This window comes from Sipha flava, unplaced genomic scaffold, assembly GCF_003268045.1.
Source record: "Sipha flava isolate LNK unplaced genomic scaffold, YSA_version1 249_pilon_pilon, whole genome shotgun sequence".
Taxonomy (NCBI): domain Eukaryota; kingdom Metazoa; phylum Arthropoda; class Insecta; order Hemiptera; family Aphididae; genus Sipha; species Sipha flava.
In genome coordinates this window covers 1,689,179-1,714,299 of record NW_020272898.1, presented here as the reverse complement: position 1 = coordinate 1,714,299, position 25,121 = coordinate 1,689,179, and the positions used below count along the sequence as shown (strand labels likewise).

At 31.3% G+C, this 25,121-nt stretch overlaps 1 protein-coding gene across 6 annotated transcripts in view; it reads right to left on the bottom strand.

Moving 5' to 3' along the window:
- Positions 1-211: 211 nt before the first annotated feature.
- LOC112684343 (solute carrier family 26 member 10-like) overlaps positions 212-25,121 on the bottom strand; it is a 63,110-nt gene continuing 38,200 nt past the window's right edge. For 4 of the 6 annotated variants that reach the window (XM_025555810.1, XM_025555811.1, XM_025555812.1 and 1 more), the window contains 2 exons: positions 5,632-6,571; positions 212-2,196 (listed from right to left, as the gene is read on the bottom strand). In XM_025555810.1, the coding sequence (XP_025411595.1) occupies positions 1,159-2,196; positions 5,632-6,571 (1,978 nt within the window). In that variant the 3' untranslated portion in view covers positions 212-1,158. Of the gene's footprint in view, positions 2,197-5,631; positions 6,572-21,078; positions 21,124-24,598; positions 24,700-25,121 lie in introns of those variants that run through there. The other 2 variants (XM_025555809.1, XM_025555813.1) reach the window with 2 other exon arrangements.

The window sequence follows — 25,121 nt, the reverse complement described above, 5'->3', positions numbered from 1 at the left end:
CGAACGCGGCACGATTACGTAACGCGAACATTGAACGACTCAATTATAACGGAGGAGACGATAACGTTTCGATTACAGCGAAAATTATAATTCAAAAGTTAGTACATTTTTACTGACTGTTCACTGTTTACTTTAATATATTTTCCATCTACCCTATTTATATTTACATATATATATATATATATATATATATATATATATAAATATATTGTATTTGTTTGTCTGGCCGACGAATGGTAGTAATAATATTAATAATAATAATTATAATACAACAATAACAATGTCGAAAATCGAGTGACACGTGGCGACACGTCGGATTTTCTCTGGAGATCATCGTTCTAAATATTCATATAAAATTACTGTGTACAAAATATTATACCGACCGAATCGACGAAGCGTAATAACGTTTTCGCAGTGTGGAACGACGGCAAAATACGTTAAAATAATGATACACTGCCATTGTCATCGTCGCTACTGCTGATGTTGTTGTTGTTAATATTGCACGAGAATACAACACTTTGGTTTGATATGACTGTACATTCAACGCACATGTGTCTCATTATTACACAGCGCACGGAAATCCACAAGTGAACGTCATACAAACGGCCCGAACAGTCACGGGTCGAACGTACGTTTACACACGTACTATCTTCGTTTTGTACATAGGAACTCTTGATTTGCGCGTTCGGTCGACACGTGACGTCGCGCCGGTACAAATTGTTTTTGAACGAGTATTAGACAGAGGGATGAGTGAGGAGAGTCGTTGAGCACCGTCCGCGTGTACAGCAGTGGCGACAGCGACCGACGAGCGGTTGCTTTCGAGAAAGTTGGTAGAAAGTTCGAGGTGAAGGTAGTCGTTCGGGGGACGTTCTACCGCGCGCGCGTTTGGAGTCCGCGGTACGGCAGCGGGTAGGCAGCACCGACAGGACTCTTGGTGAAAAAACGGTGGTCGAACGGACAGGTCGGCGGGGTGCGATGAAAATCGATGGCGGGAGAAGCGTTGGCTACGAGGGTTACGAATGGTGTTAAGAAGTGCCGCAGTGATCCTGCGCTGTGATGCGGAGCGCAACGAATGTTGTGTGTTGACAGGCGGCGGGCGGGGTGTTGGCGGGCGGGAGCGTGTGTGGATCCGGGCACGTGCGGCGCACCGGTCGTTCATCAGCTACAGCAGCTGTTGTCCTGGGCCTTGCAATACTCGACCGCGTCGTGCACGGATGGGAAGAAGTGCAGTGAGCCGAAACCGGGTGACTGCAGGCACTCGTAAATGGTGCCGGACAGCGCAGCCACGTGCACGGTGAGCCCGGCCGCGTTCAGCTTGTCGACCACCTGCGCGAACACGGACAGTCCGGACGTGTCCACGTAGTGCATGCCGGACAGGTCGAATATCACGCACCGCGTCTTTACCACCGTCTCCTTGCCGTTGTTTATCGATATGGTAATGGGTGCCAGCTCGCCGTCGTACCGGGCCAGCACTTTGTACACCTTCTCCTTGAACACGTGCCGGTTGGTCACGTTTAGGCTGCCGGAGTAGTGGACGATCCGCACGCCTGGCACCTCGATCGCGCGCTGATACCGTTTCGCGTCCACGTACAGGTCCGTGTCCGGTATGCGGCCGAGCACGGATACACCGGTGCCGATGCCGCGGCTGAACACGAAGAACAGCGACACCACGACGCCGGCCAGGAGGCCCACATCGATCTCGACCAGCACCACGGTCGCGTACGTCGTGATCCAAATGATCGCGTCCGTCTTGGACGTCCGCCACACGTGCACCACGTCACGTACCTGCAGCAGTATGTCCTTGAGCGCGACGATGGTGATGCTGGCCAACACGCACCGAGGCAGCGGCTGGAACAAGTGGCCGATCCACAGTACGACGGCCACCAGCAGGCCGGCCGACACGATGCTGGCCATCTGCGTCTTGCCGCCTACCGAGTACTGCGTGGCACTGCGCGACAGCGAGGCTGAGAACGGCAGACACGAGAAGAAAGAGCCGAACACGTTACCGATGCCTTGGGCCAACAGCTCTTGGTTCGTGTCGATCGAGTACTTGAGCTTCTCCGAGAACAGAAGCGCCATCGACATGGTCACCGAGTACGCGACGATCGCGATTATTACGCTCTCGCTGATCACGTTCATCAGCAGGTTCACCGGCGGCGGCTTGAAATCCGGCAGGCCCCTGTCGATCTCACCTATCTGAAAAACATCAATGAAACGCATGACGGTGTTAATAAATTATTATTGTTATTATCGTTATTTTTTAAATATTAAGTGCCGGACAAGAATCCGAATCGGATCGGACCATTGGAGTATAAAAACAATTTCCAGAAATTATACATACAGAAAAGGTATTTTGAAATAGAACAACCGATGTATTATTAAAATCAGGAAAATCAATTTTAACAATAATATTACACAGAATAGTACAAAGAAAATATTTAATAGAAAAGTTACTACTGGGAAATTAATAATATATGAAAATGAAAACCATAAAAATATCGGTAATAACTTTTCCGTTTTTTAATAATCTTGTATATTATCCTCCTATCTCTTTTTTACCGTTTTTTCATGTTCCGGACATTATTTTCCTGTATTATTCTTTTGCTCGGTTATGAAATATCTCTCCTTGGTTTAAATGTCCATGTAAAAGTCTAATCCTGGTTTTTTCCACTACTTTTCACACTCTTGTGTTTCCGCGCTCTCGAATTATACCCAAATCCCGTGAACGTTTATTCAAAACTTTGGTTGGCTTTGGCGTTTGTCCAAATATTATTTTTAAGCGATGGTGTTTTTTAGTAATTCCATATAATCAACTGAAGTCATTATGATGCAAGGTTGTTGGAGAAAAAAAATTAAACTTTCAACGTAGGCATTTTTTTTATTTTTAATGACAATATGATTTAATTTCCAAAACGGAAATGCAATATGTCAACCAATATCGCATCAGTAAAGCCAGTCATAATATATTTTATAATTATTGATGTTTTAGGCGAAGAAAAAATTGGATTTAATAAAAAGTAAAACCTTAAAAATCTTTGTTTTTTTTTTTTTGTTTACACTATTATGTGGATAACTTCAAATTATATAAAAATAAATTTAAAAAAAAATTCAAATCGATCAAGGAACGATTGGAGTTAAAAAATTACGCTTTATCTATTCTAGAGAATAATAGTAAATCCGATGGTTAATCTCACAAGACGTCGTAAAAATAAAAATAATATAGTTTGTGGCATAAAACATGTATATCTATCAATAAAAATAACAATATTTTAATAACTTATTAATTATTTATTTTATACTTCGTTTTAAATTCAATAATGACCTCGCCGAAATACTGTTATGACAGAATGCGGTTGCTTAACGTCTTAATAATTTTGTACTTGTACTATATTTGTATTATCAATTACTATCCCGAATACTTACATATTCTCGCTGCAAATTAATTGGTTTTACTCAATAGGACGTGAGTGTTCTAAAGCTGTATTCAAGTGCAAGATCACTAGTTTTCGGCGAATAATTTAATAACATCAAACGTTATTAAAATATTAAAAATAAATATAAGGAAATAGAAGATTTTGCGGTGTCAATTACTTTTTGAGATTATTTTATTAGGTATGTTGGATGAACTGCAATATTTTTTATTCCAAACAAATATTTTATAATATTTGCGTGTAATATTCAATACAACTAAATAACACATGATGAATAACTCATTTCAATAATAATATCTAATGTAATACTTTAACTTTCTTTTCTTTTTTTTTATAATAATTATTATTGAAAACAATTGAAAATATACATTCGTTTAAACAATAATAACTTTGATAACTTGATTAAATTGTACGTACTTCTCATCATGAATGTAAAACAAAAACAGCATTATTTCCATAAGACGATTTTGATTAATTTGAAATTAGGTATTTCATACATGAAGTACAATATACTATTTGGATAAGTACAATGTTGCACAACAAAGAGCAGTGAATGATCTAGGAAATTTGACGACCGACGTCAATAAAAATGCAACTTCTTTACGTAAGTGGAAGTGCGGAGTTTTTTCATGACTTTTTTTATTCTTCATAAACATATGAGCACCTGGGGCAAGCATATTCATTTTCCCCCCGCACTGACACAAAGTAATATCAGTATTTCTAAATTTTGTGATGGTTGAATATCTACACGATGAAGACATATTCTGTTTCCCCTGTGTCGCTCTAATTGTGTAGTAATCGAAATCAACAGCCAATTAAACAATATAAATGATTTGATAACGAAATATTTCCTGACATTCCATACCAAGAGTCAAAATCGTTTACAACACGAACATGAATCGTACAGCAAGTACGACATATTAACGAGAGAATATCCAGAGTGGGTTTTCAGGAAAAATCAATCGTACATATTTCGTTTACATGTCGTATCGTAACGAATTCAAGTAAATATAAATCTCCAAAGAAAAAATATATACAATACATAATCGTGTTACTCACTGCAATTTGAATAAAATATATTTCCATCGAAACATGATAAGAACAAATTATATTTGTCTCTACCCTTACGCAATGAAAACTAACCAAAGCAGAATGGACCTCCAAGACATATTTCGTTTAAAATAATGTTTCCGGTTTATGCGGTTGAACATCGACGACATGATATTAGTGACAGGACAAAAAATAATTTTCCATTTGGACGAGTTTCCGACTTATCCGGGATCTATCTCGGATAGATTTTGTCTCGGGTCCAATGGTTCTATACACTTCGATAGTTTACAAAGTTCTTACACGATGATGCAACAACAACCCCGACCCTGACCATTTTACCATTATGTATGTAACCTAATGAAATGTTTTCATTGTAAGCCAGTGATTTCAGTAAATCCGAATACAAATCTGTCAAATTCGAATTAAAGATGAGAAAAAGACGGCTTTATATTCCATCGCCAATTCGAATAGAGTATTTGTGTTTTTATAGTTCGTTCGTGATGTGATCACCGTTTTCAGTGGGGTGACAATCATTTTTCGAACCCTATGTGAAGCATTTAAATAATAATCCGCCCACTACCACATAATATATATGTATATAATGTAAAATTATATATTCGTTCAATGTATTTAATTTTTATATTTGTGCATAAAATAATTAAAAAATATCAATATGCATAATATATAATTTTTCAATGCATGCATTTAACTCATTTATTCAACTATTTAAATAAAATATGTTCATAAACACATGAGCCAAAATATACCCACTCCCTTGCGTGAACTTTATTCATCACATCACTCAGTATAACACGTAACGCATGTGGATATGGTGTAATATTTGATATATTCGGAAAGCAGAGTGCCAACTCATATCGACGAAATGGAAACCTAATAAAAGTCAATCAGGGGAAGGTCTAGACAACGATAGGAGGATCGAGTTAAGGAAGACCTCTGAATATAAGGAGTGCTGAATGAAGAATAACTGACAGCTCATAGGAAATCTGGAAGGAGATAGTGAAAGCGACAATAGGCCTAAATAGCCCCGAACGAGCCATTAATAATAATATAAAGATGTAATATTATAATAGTTAGGTAGTTCTACACTATGTCGCTTTTCTGAAGCCAAGTAATGTCGTGTCACACTTACCAGTTTGATGTTATAGTCTTTGGAGAAAGTGGTAAACTGGAACATAGTGGTGCCGATGACGATGGTGATCAACTCAATGGGTATGGGTATGATTGACCGTTTGTTGATTATCGCCTTCAGGTACAGGTTGTAGGAAAGCAGTAGCGAGATGGTGGTGCATGACACCAGCACGGTGGCCAGGTTCACGTTGCAGATATGGTTGACGATCTCGGAGAATGTGAGCACCACCTGGAACATGCCGCTATGCCGGCCGATCTGGATGCCCAACAGCTCCTTCATCTGCGACGTGACCACATGCACGCCGGCGCCAGCCGTGAAGCCGCTGACCAGCGTCTCGGACAATATAGTGCACACCACACCCAGCCGGAACACGTACATGAGTATCTGTATAAGACCGACCATGAGCGTGACAGCCGTGGCCACCTCGATCGGCGAGTAGATCGCGGTGGTAGTAGTGGTCGGCTCGGCGTGCCCATCGTGATGCAGATTGAAGTTACCGTTGGCGTACGTATTGACCACCTTGCCGGACATCAGGCACACTACCGAAAACGAGCCCATCGACACGTGCTTAGACGTGCCCAGTAGGCTGTACACAATCACCGGCAGTATGGCCATGTACAGTCCCACGGTCGGTTCCACGTTGCCCAACATCGCGTACGCCATGCCCTGCGGTATGTTCAGCACGGCCACCGTGAAGCCGGCCACAAAGTCCTTGAAGAAGTCCTCGGACCACTTGTAGTTGGTGAACAGCCAGTCGATGGCCGGGACCACGGACTTGGCGTCTGACCACTTGAGCTTGGCTACTTTCTTTCGCTTCGTCGTCACCACCACGTCCGCGTCCCCGTTGGCGTACGCCTCGTTCAGGTCATCTAACTGGTATATCGGCCGCTTCACGTTGATCACCACCGAACCGCTCATCTTGCCCATCACTCTGTTGTATCTATATGTACGCGGACAAACCAAACAAACACACTTTATACCCCGTTAGCACTACACATATTTATCTATATCTTGGTCTATGGCTAAATGACGAATCGGTAGAAAATATTTAATATTTTAAACTGTACATTTTCGTTCACACAATTACAGAATATAATTCTGACTGTTCTTCTGACTCCTTAAATGAACGATTTAATTTTAAAATAACCTGAATATATTCAAGAAACAAATCAGATTATTCTATTCTTTATCCATTCATTCAAAATATATGTATATTATATGACCAGGAAAATATTCCAATGTCCATAACTAAATTAATTGAACATTGATTTTTCTTTAACACTAATTTACTCAATCCGTCAAATACTTTATCTGGTTAATATAATTTACTACTTTTTAGTTTATTTTAGTATTTTATTTTTGAATAATGTTTTATACTTTTAATTTTGTTTACTTAATATTTTTAGATTTTATTGTCTACACAAACTGTATCCTAACTGTGAATTCATTCTTATGTAATTGAAATTTGTTTTTGAAAATACACTTATAAAAATATACGGTAGGTTTCACCTGGATGTATTTAGAAATCCGCATCATTTTAACGCAAATTTCTTCTGCCTTCCATCCCTTCCCTATGACTATCGATGGACCGGCCTGGCATGGATATATTCTTGAATGCTTTTAATTTTTATTTTAGGAAAAATGTAATAACTATTGTCTCTTCATAAAAATCATTTATCAACTAGATCTTGAAAGAAAAAGTTATTAAAACCCTGTACATTATGTTGCGCTATAAAGATATTCGGAGTCGCGTTTACGCAACTGATTCGGTTATTTATGCGTCCAATAAAGTCATACAACAATTATCATCAACACGTGATGATGATGTAGAATATTTTTAGCAGAAAAACTACGTAAGAAATACAAGCTAGGTACAATTCGTATAAGTAATTACGTGAACGCAGTTTATATTTTTAAATTTGTTTACACTCGTTACCATTTCTAATGCCCCGAACATATAAGCAATAATCATCATGGAGTGGATTTTAAAATCTGCCGGGTCCTTCAACTAGCGTTCTTTTTTCATTATTAGGAATTGTTTCTGAGGTTTTTCATAATAAATTATATTGTAATGCAAACTTTTAGTATACTTATTATACCTACACAAAATTACAACTGCTGTGTGTAATCGCACACGTATATACAAGATCGTAATTTCGTCCGCACTCGTAGAAATCAATTACTATTTATACTTCGCTTTTGAATAGGAAAAACTGGAGGCAAAGTTGTATGTTGTGATAGCCATAAGCAGAGTTTTTACCGAAGAACATATAATTTTCAAAAAAAATTACACTTTCGTCAAAAAAATGTAATCAAAATTAACGGCACATATCGCGGGTGCAAGCCCACGCGACTAATGATGAGTTTTGAATATTACGCTATAATTAAGTGACTGCACCTGCACTCTTCAATGTTTAGAATATGCTTTATTTTTTTTCTAAAATCTACTACTCATCTTCATTTATTTAAAATTTTATGATCGCAATAGTATCGGGATCACGCCGAAACTTGTGTTCATACAACAATTGGAAGTGTTACGCATTATATTGTAACCACGTTGTTGTTAATTATACTAAAGATTTTTCCAGAGAGGAAATAGGCGTCCTGGTTGGATATTTTATTTTCAACCAACGAATTGTTAAAAATAACTTCAATGCCACTGATCGTGTACAACATACGAGTAGTTCCGTGAAAAATTATGATTTTAAATTTATGTTCTATACCTAATAGGGTTCAGAGGCGAAATGCATTGTGTATCCTAATTTTAATATCATAAAATGGTAGGGGCCCCTAAGCTGTAGCCCACTCAATCCTTCCCTGAATCCCATCATGATAGAGCTTGCCACTTTAATATGCAGGCGATGAGGAATTAATTAAAATAAGGACACTCAGCACTGCATAATCAGTCAATTTTATTATTTGATGCGATCTAAAAGCAATTCCGAATAGAACTTGTTTAAAAACAAAAAATTTAGTCAACATTTTATAAAATTATTAAAAGTAATTATATATATAACAACATTATACGTGTAACCCCTCCTTCATCAGCACCACTAATGTTGTAAGTACATATATTACAAGAACGTGACCGCTGTAAGATTGATTGTGCGGAGTTATCATGTTTCACAATATAATCAGCTAAATGCGTAGACGTAATAATTCCTACGCTTAGTTACCGATTTATCATCCATACTCAGAATCTCTATTAGTTACATAACGCTTTTTCGCGATGGAAATATTATATTGGAGTAAGCTTAGCATACAGATATCTAATACATGGATAGTGCAGTGACTTGCGGAAAAATTAAGTTCAAATATATCATGAGTAAATAATAATAAGTTGTTACAAATTGGATGACAAAAACTTTTTATTAAAAAGTCGTATCGGTTATCCATTGGTATGCGGAAAATATTATAATATACGAGTATATAATGATAAGTATTATTATTATTATTGTTATGATTATAAAACATTGTTGGAATCGTATAGCTATGGTACCCAGTAAATAATTCGCACTTATTTTTCATGAGTTTAACAATCCTATACTATTAATTACTACCGTAATTTTCATCTTGTGAAATAAATACATTTAAAATACGTGGTAGGAAAAATATTGAAGTCCCCCGAAAAACATTTTTAGATACACTCATGATTATAAGTATTTTTTAACAACAACATTATTATACTGAAATTATTAATTTAAAAGTGTATTTATACGTGCAATTCGAAAACAAACCACGGTAAATTATGGAGATCGAAGTCCTTCACGTGTGCAATACAAAATGTACATTACTTTGGCTTTAGAGCCTCCCATGTGTTCACCCTATGTGCGCGTCTATGTGCACTTCGAACGTTGTTTTGCACTATGTAAATGTGTCCCGCACACATGTTATAGTGTATGAGAGTGTATGTGTATTATAATAAAATTACACAATTAATATCGAAGAAGCATGTACACACATATGAACGTCTATGATAATTATTAAACATTGGCGTTGAAATTTACAATCGATAAATTATTGTAACAATAACATTATTTTTAACCTCAAATATAATCATTGTACCCAAACCCTCGAAACAAACTCGTTATTTGATGAACAACTTTTATAATAATTATTATTATCATTAGCTTAATATTACTTCCCGAATTGTATCCAAAAACGGTGGGTACCTAAGCGAAACGTTACATGCGTAAATACACATGACTATCTGTACGAACTTGACCTACGGTGGAAAACGAAAATAATAATTGGCGTTTATCAATACGAGTGAAAAACGGCAAACTGTAATATTTACAATACGACGTCTATGACGTTTTGGACGCAAAGAGCTTTATGACTTCGAGAGAAGAAAAAACACATAATCTATTCGCAGATCTTCATAAGTGTACATTATGTACACCTATAGATGTGCGCACGGGGATTGCTGGATGTGCCCGGGCAACCTCCGAAGTGTTGTAAATAGGGCTCTACAATTTAATTCTAAGAGTAAGATGTCCGTAATTTAATTGAAAATGTTCAAATTAAATGTAATTTATTCTAAAATATTTGATAAAAATTAAATGATGTTTTGTAATAGAAAAAATAAAACTAAAATTTCTAAATGTTCAAAATCTTATCATAATAATATAGTAGCTACACTTAACTACAAGAGTACAAATCATAAATAATAGAAACTATCTGAGAAAAATATACGAGAATCAAGGAAAATATATTCGTTGGAACTAATATAGTACAATATTAAATAAAAAATTAAAGTTGTATTTATTCATTTATTTATACATAATAATTTATAAAATATACCTATTAATTTTGTTAAGATAGTGCCCAAAATTATTGTAGGCACCCTTTGAAATACAGGTCTCCAAACGCCTATGTATGTGTAAGCATGATTTTCGTCGCGGCAATCTCAACGAGTGGTTATCAATAAATTCCCTAGGAATTCCGTTGGAATAACTAACGAATTATAATTTTTTTTTTCTAACGATAGTTAAAAATGTTGAAACATCGACGTTCAGAAGAATAACACAATGCAATGGTTATCTTCAAACAATTTGAAAATATTTAAATAAAACGTCAAGTATTATTTTAAATTGTTCAGCGAACCACTAATATTTAATTAAAATAAGAATATTACCTAATGATTGTATTGCAGTCTTCGTTTCTGTGAATTGTATATGAAAAAAACACAATTACCTTCATTGTCTTAGGAAGTATCGCTAGGGTATATATTTCCGTTGGCCACCCTGTTTGTGCCAATGTATTGTACAATTATCGCATATCTAACGAATATTACACTGCAACGCGATTTCGAAGACACGACCGTACGGAATAAATATGAGTGTTCACATCGTTAAAACATAGTTCTCGTCAATTGTGGCTTGCTAACACGGGTTCTCTCGTGTATTATACGCAAATAACGAATCTTCTTTTTTTTTCAACCGAATGGAAAAATATGTAATGTATTCACACATAATATTAATACAATTCAGAAACTTATTTTCTCTCTCTAGTTTAAATATTTAATTTGCAGAAGCCTCTTGAATTCGAAAGACCCTGTATATGGCTGCGTGTACGATTTAACACACTATTAAGGCTCGTACGTGGATATGTGCGATTCCACTCTCTTCTACGCAAAAGCCAGCTGTATATTAATTACATGTGCAAAGTATTAAGTTTAATTGGAAAACAAAATCACAATAATAATGTTCCCATGAAATTTGATTATTATTATTTTATTTTTATTTTTTTCATTTCGATCTACGAATAATCATAATAATGTGATTTACCTAAACTACGTAAACATTATTTACTTTATTTTATTATAACTAAAATAAATATAACTCGTTTTATCCGTGAAAGCAATCCGTTGTTTAACTAGTTAAAGAACCATTGACCCGAGTACCTACATTTTAATATATATTTAAACTATTCATTTGATTATAAAATGTAATATTATTCGATGCGTTTAATGACTAAAAAATTGACAAAAAATGTCGTAACAATCAAAATCGACTTTATATTATATTCTTATCCGATTAAAGACTGTCCTTAAATATCGAAACATACTGAAGATAACTTTTAAATGAAAATTTTTATAATAATATATAATAAAATAATAAGAGAAATTAATTAAAATTAAAAATTAATAAATTATTAAAATTCATAAATTAATATACAAAAAAACAAATAGTTTATATATAGAAATAAATAAATAAAAGCTTACTCCGGAAAATTATTATATTTGTAAAATACGACCGGTTTTGAATTAAAAAATGTATCATCTAGACTGAATATGAAAAAATAGAATCACAATTTTATTAACTTTGTATACACCCGATGAAGAATTTTTAATTTAAAATCGGTCGTACTCTATAAATATAACAATACTCCGAGATGAGTTTTTATTTATTAATTTATTTCTATTTATAAACTATTTGTTTATTTATTTATAATATAAATAAATATGATATATTATACTCATTATAATATGTTATACACAAATACGAAAACATTGTTTTCAATCAAGGAAATACATATTTTAGTTTCTAACCAACTAGTTTCATTTCTATATTTTTTAATATATCTGATACGTGAAAACCGTTTACATTCCTCATCACTCGTATAGAAACATATGGACGTTATATATTATATTCTTTATTATTTTATTAATACAACCCCAGGTTTGAGTATACAATTAAAACGTTAATTCTTCAAATACAAGTCAATGTTGGCGAATCCCAATGACGTTTATATCATTTTTGGTACCGTTTGTCGTTCAGGCTGCAAAAGGATCGAGAGAGATTAAAGTTATCGCGGCCGTAATACATTGTATACACGCACGTCTGCAGATAATGACAAAAGGAAAACATTGGTTTTCTTATCCATTCTGACCCCTTCCCGTGCCTAGCATAATAACATAACTGCAGCTCATAAACTCAATAAATACATTTTATTTTTAATTTTCAAAACTTGACCGTTACCAAATTAATCTGTCACAATGAACTGTAGCAATAATACAAGAGACTTTATTCTCGAGGATTTATCTCGTGAACACGCCTCCCTCACTCCTATCTATTCCGATCTTGTACAATTGTGGTGAATTATACACATACAGTAGTTACATTCAATTGAAAATTAAAAATGAATGCAGCATAAAATTACAACAATAATAATAATAATAATGATAATAATAACAATAACAAGATATTGTTTTATGTACCAGCATAATAATAATTGTTACTATACCTTTTTTCTCGTTAAATTAAAAAACATAATTATAAAAATCAAAATTATATAATTTATTTGTTGATCAACAACCGTTGTTGAACCTTCACCGATTTATTATATTTGCCTTTCAGACGCTTGGGCGAACTTAAGGTCATATTGCAATGACAATTCGATGCAAATCATAAACAATTTTTAAAAAAAAACCTCCACCAGATTTAATAATTATTTTGATATTGATCGCAAAAAAACATTCACTTTGTTAATAAAAAAAAAAAAAAAACCTGCCACTCAAATATTTTATTTATTTCTTCGTTTAATATAAAGTACAACATAATTTTTTTAGTATTCAGAATTACTTATCAACAGAAAATGCTCTTCAATATTTTATATTCAAGAAGAACACTTTGAATAAACAAAGCATTTTTCCTATACTCGAGCTCTTACATAATAGCTATACAATTTTCCTATACTTAATCATAATGACTTAATTTGAAAAAATCGGCAATTTATAACTCCTAAAATTTCAACGATGAAATATTAAATATAAAATTGGTGATTTTTTATTTTAACTCGATAACCGGAATAATGGATTTCATTAAAAAAAAAAATTAAAAAACAACAGTATTATTAAATCACATCACAAAAAAAAACAATTTTGGATTTTTGGCAATTGGATAATGTTTAATACTCGGATAGAATACGATTATTATGCATATCTATATAAATGTATTTTTTTATATATTATAAAATTTTTATAGAACTATAGTTTATTTTTCCTCGACACAAAAAATAAATATAACATTTAATCTTTAGGAACGTTCCAAATAAATCAATAAAAAATACAAAATGTATTTTTAAAGTAAATAAATCTTTAGATATTAAAAAATGGAATATTTATGAAATTTAAAAATATAATACCCCAGTGACTATAATGATTTATGTTCTATGTTGTCAAGAGTAAAACTATGCTACGATCACAAACAAGATAAAACTAAAATCAAACAAATCATAACATTTTCCAATTAAATAATCTTTGATACATATAAACATTATTTACATAATATAAATACAATCGAATTCAGTTAAGGAAAAATATTTCAAACCAAAACTAAAGTGCAAAATTGATTACAAACATTTAAATTCAATAATTAATTGAAAGATTAAATACAAATAGATCCGTAAATACGTGATGAATTTTATCGTTAAGCTAACTCCAGTTGAAGTTAAAAAAGTGTCGAAAACAAAAGAGTATAACAAAATATTAGAAAGGTATATCATTACGTAGTTCGAAATGATCCTCTACATAATTTCATCTATATGCTGTTGTTTCTCAAGCTATAAATGATTTAAAAACATTAAGTAGCCGCCGAAATCATTGAAGAATTTACGTTACTTAAAATATAGAAATAATTACGTTATTATTATGTTGTATGAAATTTGTATAATATTATATGTTTTGAATAACATAAATATTAATGTGTATATTATTGCGTATAATATTAATGCATGTATATTGCACGGAAATGCAATTTTTTAAATTTGTTTTTCTAAACATTTTTTTTTTTCAAAAGGCCCCGATAAAAATATTTGCCCTAGATATTATAAAACGGGCTGCAACACGATTGCGTAATTTTTCCTTTTTTGACCCGACTAATTACACTACGATTGCACAAAAAATTTGCAACACAATTGCGCCTCGATCCCTTTTTACCTAATAAAATCGCAACACCATTGCACACCAAATAATAATATGTACTATGTATAATAATTTATGTACAACATAAAACAATGTATACAATACTCGTACATACTTTCTACATATAATTTTCATATACATATTACAAACATATTACCTATTAATTCACAATTTTCCTTCGCAATTATTGCAGGCTTAGGACTGTCAACAAATTATCATCGTTAGCTTGGTTAAAAATCGTTTTTTTCTTAATTACATGTATGCTAAATGTATATACTGACATGGTCAAGAGTCAACATTTTTTTTATTAAAAATTGCTTTTTTTTTCTATACTGATAGTCATTAGTTAATATTATTACTATAAATATCATTAGCTCAATCAACTTTTCATTTCCATTTTGAAAAAGTGCATTTTGTGAATTAATAGTTTGAGCGCATGTATATGCAAATTATAGAAAGTATGTATTGTATACATTATTTTATATTGTACATGAATTATTATATATAGTATATACACATATAATTTGGTGAGCAGTTGGTGTTGTGATTTTATTAGGTAAAAAGGGATCGAGACGCAATCGTGTTGCAAATTTTTTATGCAATCGTGGTGTTATTAGTTAGATCAAAAAAGGAAAAATAGCGCAATTTTGGGCTTGTGTTTATGATAAATAAACTTGCAATAATTAATGCCGGGTAAAAATGTACATTATAAATAATTATAATCCTACGAACCTATCACACAGCACGTTTATAGTTTTAACTTTAGGGCTTAGGAAAATTGAATATATAAGTATGTATTGTATACGAATGAATTGAAACCCAACACGAATGGTTAATTGGTCAATAATACGCTTTGTTTTATAGAATCAATAAATGCAAATATATAGAGAATCGATAATAAAAAAAACACACTCAAGGATATTATACAGTTATTGATCTGTATTACACAAAGTAAATAAAACATTTTCTTTTTTGTGAAAAAAAATCTTCTAAAACAATAAATAAAATTGTATTCATTGCATGTTGCGGATGTTAAAACAGTAATGAAAATTCTTGTTAGTCATAATTCGTAAATTATTTCTTAGATTATTAAATAAAAACAATCTTAAATCTAATAAAATATCTCTGCCACATACGAAGAACCTTACAATAACAATATAGTTTATTTCTTTATTTTCCTAAAGATCACCAATTATGAACCTTATTGTAACTATATTTTATGATTCTTAACTTGTGTCCACACCAAAAAACATTGGAAGAAACATTATTTGTCGAACGTTTACCCAATGTTCGTCAAATGTTTGCCTAATGTTTGTTGAACAGTTTATCAAAATAATAAACATTTTATTTGTTCACCTATATGTTTGCTCGATTTATTAATCTACAATAATGATTATGGTGTCTCTAGAGCAATTTGTATATGTAGGAGCTGTGTTCATAAGTATTCATAATTACTAAATAATAAATATAGAGTTAAGAGACGATGGTGGATAAGACAACTACTACAACGCCGAAAAACTTATAGTGGAGAGCATTTCGTTTTGAATTTAATCACAAATGATTTGTTAGACTATTAATTACTGTTTATTTGTATTTATTTTTTATATAATTTATAAATATTAATTTAATGTATTACTAGTGGTGGTTATAAACAAACTTCAAGAAAGGGAGCAATTTAAAATATTAACCCCGTTTCCCAAGTGTACACCTTAAATTAAAAAATAATACATATTAAATAAACAGTTATTTGAATGAAATATAATAGTTTTGCTTCGCAAAAAATGTATGCCATTATGATCAAAAAATGAGCAAACAATTTTGTTGGGGACATAGATGAACAAAATTATTTGGGAACATGTTTATACCAAATAAACATATTAATTGAATATTTTGGATGTTTGACAAACGTTCGATCAAATTATTGTAAAATGTTTATTTGGTATGAATGTCGCTTTAGCAAGAAATACATGAGATTTACAATATTGTTTTTACTATCGAATAACACTATACTAATACGTTTTTAGATATCACGAAAGTGCTTTATCAGTTTATTGGTCGTTAAATAAAAAGCATGATGCTTGAAAAAAATTATTTTTACATTTGCAAAAAATCACAAAGAGTATATGAAATGTATAATATTCAGTTTAATAAAATATATCTGTAAGTATCGTTTTTAAGAGGATCAACAAACGTATATTTTAGATAAACAGAGCAAAGCAACAATATAACTATTATGTTTATTATATTACCTTATTAAAATTTAAAACAGTACTGACAATCAAAAATAGAAATAAAAATAATTTTAAATTAAATGTAAGTACAGGTACGTAACTTTAGTCTTTAGTCTAAATCATATTTTTTTAACTCCGCACACATTTATAGAGTATCAGTAACCTGAAATATTTTATCATACAAGCATTATGTGGTTCATTTGTTTAGAAACTGTTTTCAGATATAGTTAAAAATATCAATTTATCATAATTGCTTTCAAATTTTAATAGAGTTATTAAGCCACACCAGTGACCCACCCAACTCGGCATCTGACCAATCACTTGATCAGTGAAATGTTTTTATTACTACTGTTTCACTTATGTACAGTATATACATGTTTTATATTATGTAAAAACTTGTTTTACCATTTGCATAACCTTAGGATATTTAATTACATTTTTAAAATTAACAAAATCGAATAAGTTGTAAAATAATCTAAAAATCATGATATTTTTTAATGTGAAACTCATAATATATTATTAATTATTAATACGATATTATGAAATTATTCAAGTTACAAAATTTAACTACAATCAGTATTCTCCAACAATTTTTAATTTATTTTTAATTCCGATTCCTCAAAATGTTTAAAAATTATTATTCGCGTATTTTCAATTGTGCATGTTTTTTTTTTTTTTTTTTGGACCGGCAAAACAAATTTTTTTATTTATAATCTGTTATGTATTAAAAACACTAAATCTTAATAATCAATCATGATATTGACACATTACATGTGTCCGATGCTTCGTTAAGCTATGTTGTAGCTCAAGAGCAAATTAAAATATGCCGCCTTTAAGAAAAATAATATTTTAACTATCAAAAAAAATTCGTCAAACTGAAAAGATGTTTATGCATCTAACGGTGCAATATGTCGACTGTCGAGATAAAATATAACGATATACTTGTACCCAACTATTTAAAAAAAATTTATATATAGAGGAATAATGAAAATAGTTAACCAATAACCAATACTTGAAAAATTTAGATAACTCATATTTACTACATGGATGTTTATATTTAAATACATATTAAGGTAGGTACATACTTCAGCCAATGTGACACTTAAAGGCTTGAATAATTAATTAGTTTTAAGATATTAAAGTAATGCGTCGCGTACCGACTTTCCACCGACCATAACATTCAATCTGATTTCTACTTAACTTTTACTGATAATTTCAACCATAAACGATATTGCTTACATGCATTGAGTCTATTACAATGATGGAAATCCAATATTTTATATTTATCGCGCATAGTAATGCAACAATAATATACAACAGCTAAAAATACAACAGTTAACAACAATACCATTAAGTATAATAACCGATAGCATTCAATGATCTACATTAAACCATCAGTTAACTTCATTAAATTAATGTTTTATCGTGTATATACAATTATAATAAATTGAATAATAATGTATTAAAACTAAGGGTTTCCTAATTGTGTAGACATACAGTAACAATACAGTTCTCAATTTTAAATGTCGTGAAAATACTGAACATCCACTATGTATGTAGTATACATAAATGTCATCTGTTAGATGGGTTCAAAATAAAATCGTACAAAACGTTCAAGTCGACATTCGTTTTTGTTATGAATATTATGAAATTAAATATATCAGGTAACAATAATAATAGAATATAAATGTTATATTATTGTTAATTTGTTATCGACGACGTCGTTATTTAGAGAAAAAATAAACTAACAATACCGCCGATCAAGGCAATTTAAATGATGTCGACTACGTGTCGATACCATGGCATTGAATGTATTAAATAATATAATTAACTTACAGTAATATTTATTAGATTTTGAAAAAGCTTTTAGCGCCTCAGTGCAATGGTCATGGCGCCGGTGCACATGCACCTCTCGCACCCCCTAGGCACAGCCCTGATAATATATGTCGTATAAATATAATATTAAAACTCGATATACCAAAAGTAACGACACGAAAATAATGATAAACAGTTTATAACTAAACATTCTATTTAATTTGATTTTAAAAGTTTAACTGTTTCAGGAAAAATTCACAAATGGACTGGCATTGCATAAATGCATAAAATATTTTTTCAATAAAGACTATAAATATTTTTGAGCAACAAATATGCGACAGAAAAACGTTTAAATATTGTGGACTATAGACATGGTCAATTGACGTAGGTACAAATTTACAAATTTACAAAAAAAAAAAAGCTTGTTATGAAATTATATCACTCAATCAAATATTTCAACACGTACTTTATGATGTATTAAAAATTTTATCATGAGAGTTAAAAATAGTAATAGATTTAATAATATTAAAAACCAAGGCTCGGATTTAAATATATTAAAAAAATTAAAATATGCAAATATATATGTAATAACAAATCACTTTATATGTGATAAAAAAATGAAAATTAAATCATTTAAAAAATGAAAATGAAAAATTAAGGATCTTGAATTAAAATTATTATGAAATTGATCATTATTCATCTTGATCATGATAGTAATGAGATACCATATACATGCTCAAACTGTCCAAGTTAAACGCTCGACTTCAACAGAGGTAAAGGGTGCAAATTTCATATTTCCAATTTCCAAAGGAGTGAGCTCAGTCTGCAATATTATCCCATTCACTCCGCAACGTATATCTCTAATTAATTTTAGGCAGTTTAAACCAGGATTTGCTTTTTAGTACACTACGTATTTTTTTCTTTTACTGTAACTCCCAATGGTCCTTATAATTGTTCTATAAATTTTACAGCTTCTACGACTCCTAAACTTTGAACTAAAGTCATTTTTCTTGTCAAACATATCAAAATATTGAATTATCGAACATATATCAACCGCAGATTAAATTCAATAATTGGTATTTTATTTTTTTTTACGTATTTTTGGAAACATGGGAAATTATCTGTATTGAATTATTAATAAATCGCAAATGAATAAATTGTCGAAATATATAGAAAAAAATGGAATTATTAAGAAATAAGTAAAAATATGTACTTATGGCAAAATATGTAAAAAAAATTCTGAAATAAAATATAGTTAATTTCATTGAAAATCGCTTAAAACGAATTGATCACTTATCTAAATTAATTTATCAAGTCACAGTAAAAATATGTACTTACATATAAATCCGAGCCCTAATAATAACAAATAATCATACAGTTATGAAATAATTTAAACTTGTTTCAAAAAGATTTAAAAAAATTATATATATTTTCAATACAAATTTAACTGTTTAAGTGGATTATTTATTATACGCCTCAATAACCAACACGACACTGAATACATTAATCACCCGAATAACATAATAACCAGCTGTTCAAGTATGAACAGTTAAAGTTGAACAAATTGCATTTAATTTTTGAACAAATCAAATTCTCTAAAAAAACTTTTGTCAGTAACCTTCTAAAGTAAAAATTATTTTGTAAAAATGCAAGGTAGAGCTTTAAAATGGTTCGCAATTTACCTTCACAATTAACAATAGTAAATAAAAAATAAAAACCATTGAATTGGAAATTGCTTAAATTTAATAACTCTGAAGCAATTACGCAATTATAATTAAAAACAAAAGAAAAATACATAAGTAATTACTCGTTGACAACTTTATTCAACTCTTATAACCGTAAGAGGCATATGATAACTGACGTACATGTCACATAAGAATCCTGTAATGGTATGCGTAGGTATATTACAACTACTCGTATAAATGGTATGCGTAATATATGTGTAGCAAAATTTGATATCGTAATCGATTGTTTGTATTGCCATAAAATCAAATGATTAAATTTAAACACCATTTAAAGTCAACGTTTATAATAGGATTTTTTTTAAAATAATTTGCATTAAAAATATAATTCAGTGCTTAAATGTTTATATATCAATAATAGCATTATATAAAAATTTGAAAATAATAAATAAATAATTCAGTCTATAGAAAAGTACGACTTTTAAAGAATTTATAATTTAAAAATATGTTGTAATATTAATCGAAGAAGTATTTTAGATTATACTAAGTATAGATGCGATTTCCTAATCAAAAAAAAAAATCACATTTAAATAAATAAAAATAGTTAATTATTTCTTAAAAAGTCACTTTGTATCTATTTGGTCTTATAGTATAATTTTGTACAAATAATATCGGAAAATTCACGTAGTATGTAATACATAAATAAATTATTGAAAATTTACAGTATATGGTGTGTAGGTACAGTTCTAAAAAAAAACATTTACTCGTAGGACATAATATATTGTTCACTTACCTAGATAATTAAGTAAATAATAATAACACTAACAACTAATATAAACTGATTAAAAATAATAACGAAAATTAGTATACATTTGAATTGATTTTATCCAAAATCGCAAACGATAATTTAAATATCCTTATGATGCGTCCTACGACAACCAACTAAAGTATAATTTTTTACGGCTCACTTGCCATGAATAGTTATTTATCAGTCATGCGTTCGTGATTGATAAAAAACAACAACTAATTATTCAATCGTTACAAAAAGGAAAAACGTTTTAAAGTAATTACTATACATTATATAAACACTAAATAGTATAATAGTTTATACTTATACTCGCAATTTAAATTATCGAGTTAATTCATTCCGATGATAGAGAATAGCTTATAAATATTTTATTTCAATTAAAGTATTAAACTGTTAATAACAGGCGTTACTTGTTTTACGTATTATTATAACAACAGCTGTGTTGAACGCGCGCTATCTCGGTGTTCGTACAAAAATTGTTTTAAAATATCATAATGGAACAATGTCACGAAATAAAAGAAAATCTTATGATAATATTTACATAATTATATGCAATAGAGGTTTGCATACGGTTATTAAATAAAAATTATAAGTGCATAGTAAAACGTTTTTTTACCCGAAAAATGGTAAAATTAATCCATTTCAAATCATTTTATTAAACATTTTGCAAAACCTTTAATTTCTTATAAAAACTTTTATATCAAAAACTTTCAACATACTGTAATGTAATCTATCGAAAAAATATAATCTCCATTTCACGTCAAAAAAAAAAAGTTTATTTTATTGTTTGTTATATTTATTATAAAATTCTATCCGTGACGTAAGAAACAGGAAAAATTGGACAGAATTGTTGATAATAAGTAACAGTACTCGTGCTTATGTTTAATGTCGTAATGAAAAAATATTGTTATCATTATATTGATGATTATACTCGTTCAAAATACTTCTAGGTATCATCTCTTATAATCCCGCAATTACGATAAATGAAATAATAATATTTTTATTAATATACGTGTGGATATAAAATATATAGTCGGCGACAATAGAAACAATAAAAACTATTTTTTTCGCAATCATGCAAGTTCCCAAACATGTTAGTAAAATCAACGAATGCACGGACACTACTATTCGTACACATAGATGTGTACAACTTTCTCTAAGCTGTACACACCTACTATATGTTCATTGATCATAATAGCTTACATATTATGATAATATATCGTATGTTAGACAGTGGTACACGGGAATAAAATGTGCACAAAACATAGCTAATAACGCGGCAATGATTAACAATTGATTGTAACAAAAACGAAATTACACTTAAAAATAAATGAAGGCCAAGTGCAATCGCCTATTTATAACTCACCCAAATCGAGCCAAACCGTGTGAAGATTTCGTTTTTCTTCTATTTAGTTTCGTTTTTAGCCGTTTGGACGATGGAGCGTTTGAGCGGTTTTTGCAAGAGAAAAACAAGAAAAAATTAAACAAAACGGTAACGATATCGCACTTTGAATAATAATAACATAAATTACAAAATATTTAATAGTCTCATTTACCACGTGGGCCCGCGCGCACACGCGTATTTACGTAAGTGTATTATATGTATTAATATTAAACGCACACCGCGAACACAATATAGAGCCAACGTTATAGAACCCGGCCACTAGCGACGTTGCAGAAGACTTAATCGTTCTGACGAACTTGGCTGCGGTTTTACCGTACTTAATTTAACTGAGTTTGGCCGTGTCGAGGACACGTTATAGACTCATCCGAACGGGGGCGACAACGACGACGGCGACGACCACGACGACGATGACGACCACGACGACAACGACGCGTACGATAGTTTTGCCAATTTTAAATATTATAATAATAATAATTCACTCGCGCTATTTAGATATGATCGTAATATTTTAATTGTTATTACAACGCACGATTGCGACAACCGCCAATTAACGCGTACCGCGCGCGCAGCTACAATGTATTATAAAATCAACGTTATCAGGATTACCAGGCACGTCGATTGTCCTTTTCTCATTTCCATTTTCTCTTCTATCAATGGCGAAAACGGATCAATGTAAAAACTCATCGAAACGACCTCGAACTGTGTGGGTACCTACTTGTCTTTACACCTTTACGATTGTGTATAATAATATCCACAGGTGCACACCGTCGTCCAATACAACGAAACCCGTGCCCCGTTCGTTTTCCGTCTGATCAAAATAACAATATTGTACTGTAGCGCTTTAAAACGCAAAAACATTATCGGAATATAATTTAATCGTTACGATTGTATGTTACAATTTATGTACTCGCGTAATTAAATATCCATCAAGTATCCATCAAGTTTACATCCCCTATATTTTGTGGCTGATTGGAAAACTTCAAGAAAAAAGCGAGAGCTGTCCTAAACTTTGAGACCTTGAGAATTATTCCCTTTTCTCGGGCAAGTATCCGACTTATGCTACATTATTGTCCGAAATACTTGCGAAATACTCCGAAACAACTCGTGACACGATTGTTGAGTTTTTCAAGGGTTTAACTTTGAAAAAAAAAAGAAAGGCAACCGTTTAATTACAATGTGTCACATGTGGATGATTTTTCCCTTGTCAAGTCAGCCCTTGAATTTTCCTTCGTGACGGGGAAAAATTATAATATTGTAAACTTTCAAATTTTCAAGCACGAATAGATTATTTAATTTTTCTTATCACGCTCATCAATTAAAGCCGGCTTTAATTAAAGCTAAAAACAATATTGGATCGCGATATCACTTATGCATAGTTTTGAATACTTATATATTAATTGTTTGTAAAAAAAATGTCATTTCTACGTTTAAAATTTCACCCAAAATAGGTGTATGTATAATACGTTCTTAAAAAAACCATAGATCACGGTATCTTCGACTTGAGATACTTTATCGATTTTTTTAATATTTCGTCCATACTTCTCAGACCAACTTTGTTCTTGAAAAAAACATGTGAATTTAAAAATAATTAAATTGTACTAATCGTACATCGTATACGTATATCGTTCTAAAATCTTATTCGTACTACAATGGTTCCGTTAAATCTTAATGTAGACATTATGTATCACGATTAACATGCGTACAGGTGCATTGCGCGACGTTTGTTGAAATTTCGCGACCTGGCGGTGAAAACTGGTAATTCTAGTATTGGTTACCGCGAGAATCTCGAGAGAACTCGCAACAAAATCGGTCACCGTTGCTGTGGCTGACGACGCACGACCGATGACAACCGCAAGCATACATTGTAATATAATAATACAAAGTGGCCCAAAAGTCTTTGCTCGCTGTTTTTCTTTTATTTCAAATCCATAAATAAAATCTATTTGTTAAAATGAATTATTAAAACTTATTCTAATTAAAAAAAAAACGACCGTTTATTCGTGAAAACAACAACTGAAGTGTTAAGGTACAAGCCAAATCAATGAGCAGACTTTTGGGCCACTCTGTATATACGCGTAAAAATATGTATAATATACATACTCATCAATATGGTATCTTGGTCGATTTGTTTTTTCGAAAAATCGAAGCCTCTCATGTTGATTGTGTTTTGTAATTTCGATTAACATATATCACATTCCGTCTTATTAGGGTAGGGAGATTTTGTGTTTTTAACATCACTGAATCACGCTGTAGCTACGTCGAAAAGTAAAGATGTTGAGACTTAAAAATTGTTTTCTACATAATCGAACAATAAGTATAATTCCAATATTTTAAGGTCTTATAACGTCGTATAATTCATAAAAAACATAATTTCAACACAGCTGTTACAATCCTACTGAACCCCACCATACAATACACCAAACATAAGGAACTAATGATCTTAGTTATCGACGCAACCTTAGAAAAATAAAATAATAAAGTAATATATATATTTGACATATGATACGAAGCAAAACAAATTTTAGAAATACCCAATTTAATTAAGCAGTTTTCTGAATGCAAATTCCGTTACGCATAATATTATTATTCGTCATCGTATTTAGAAAACGCAATGATGAAAAAA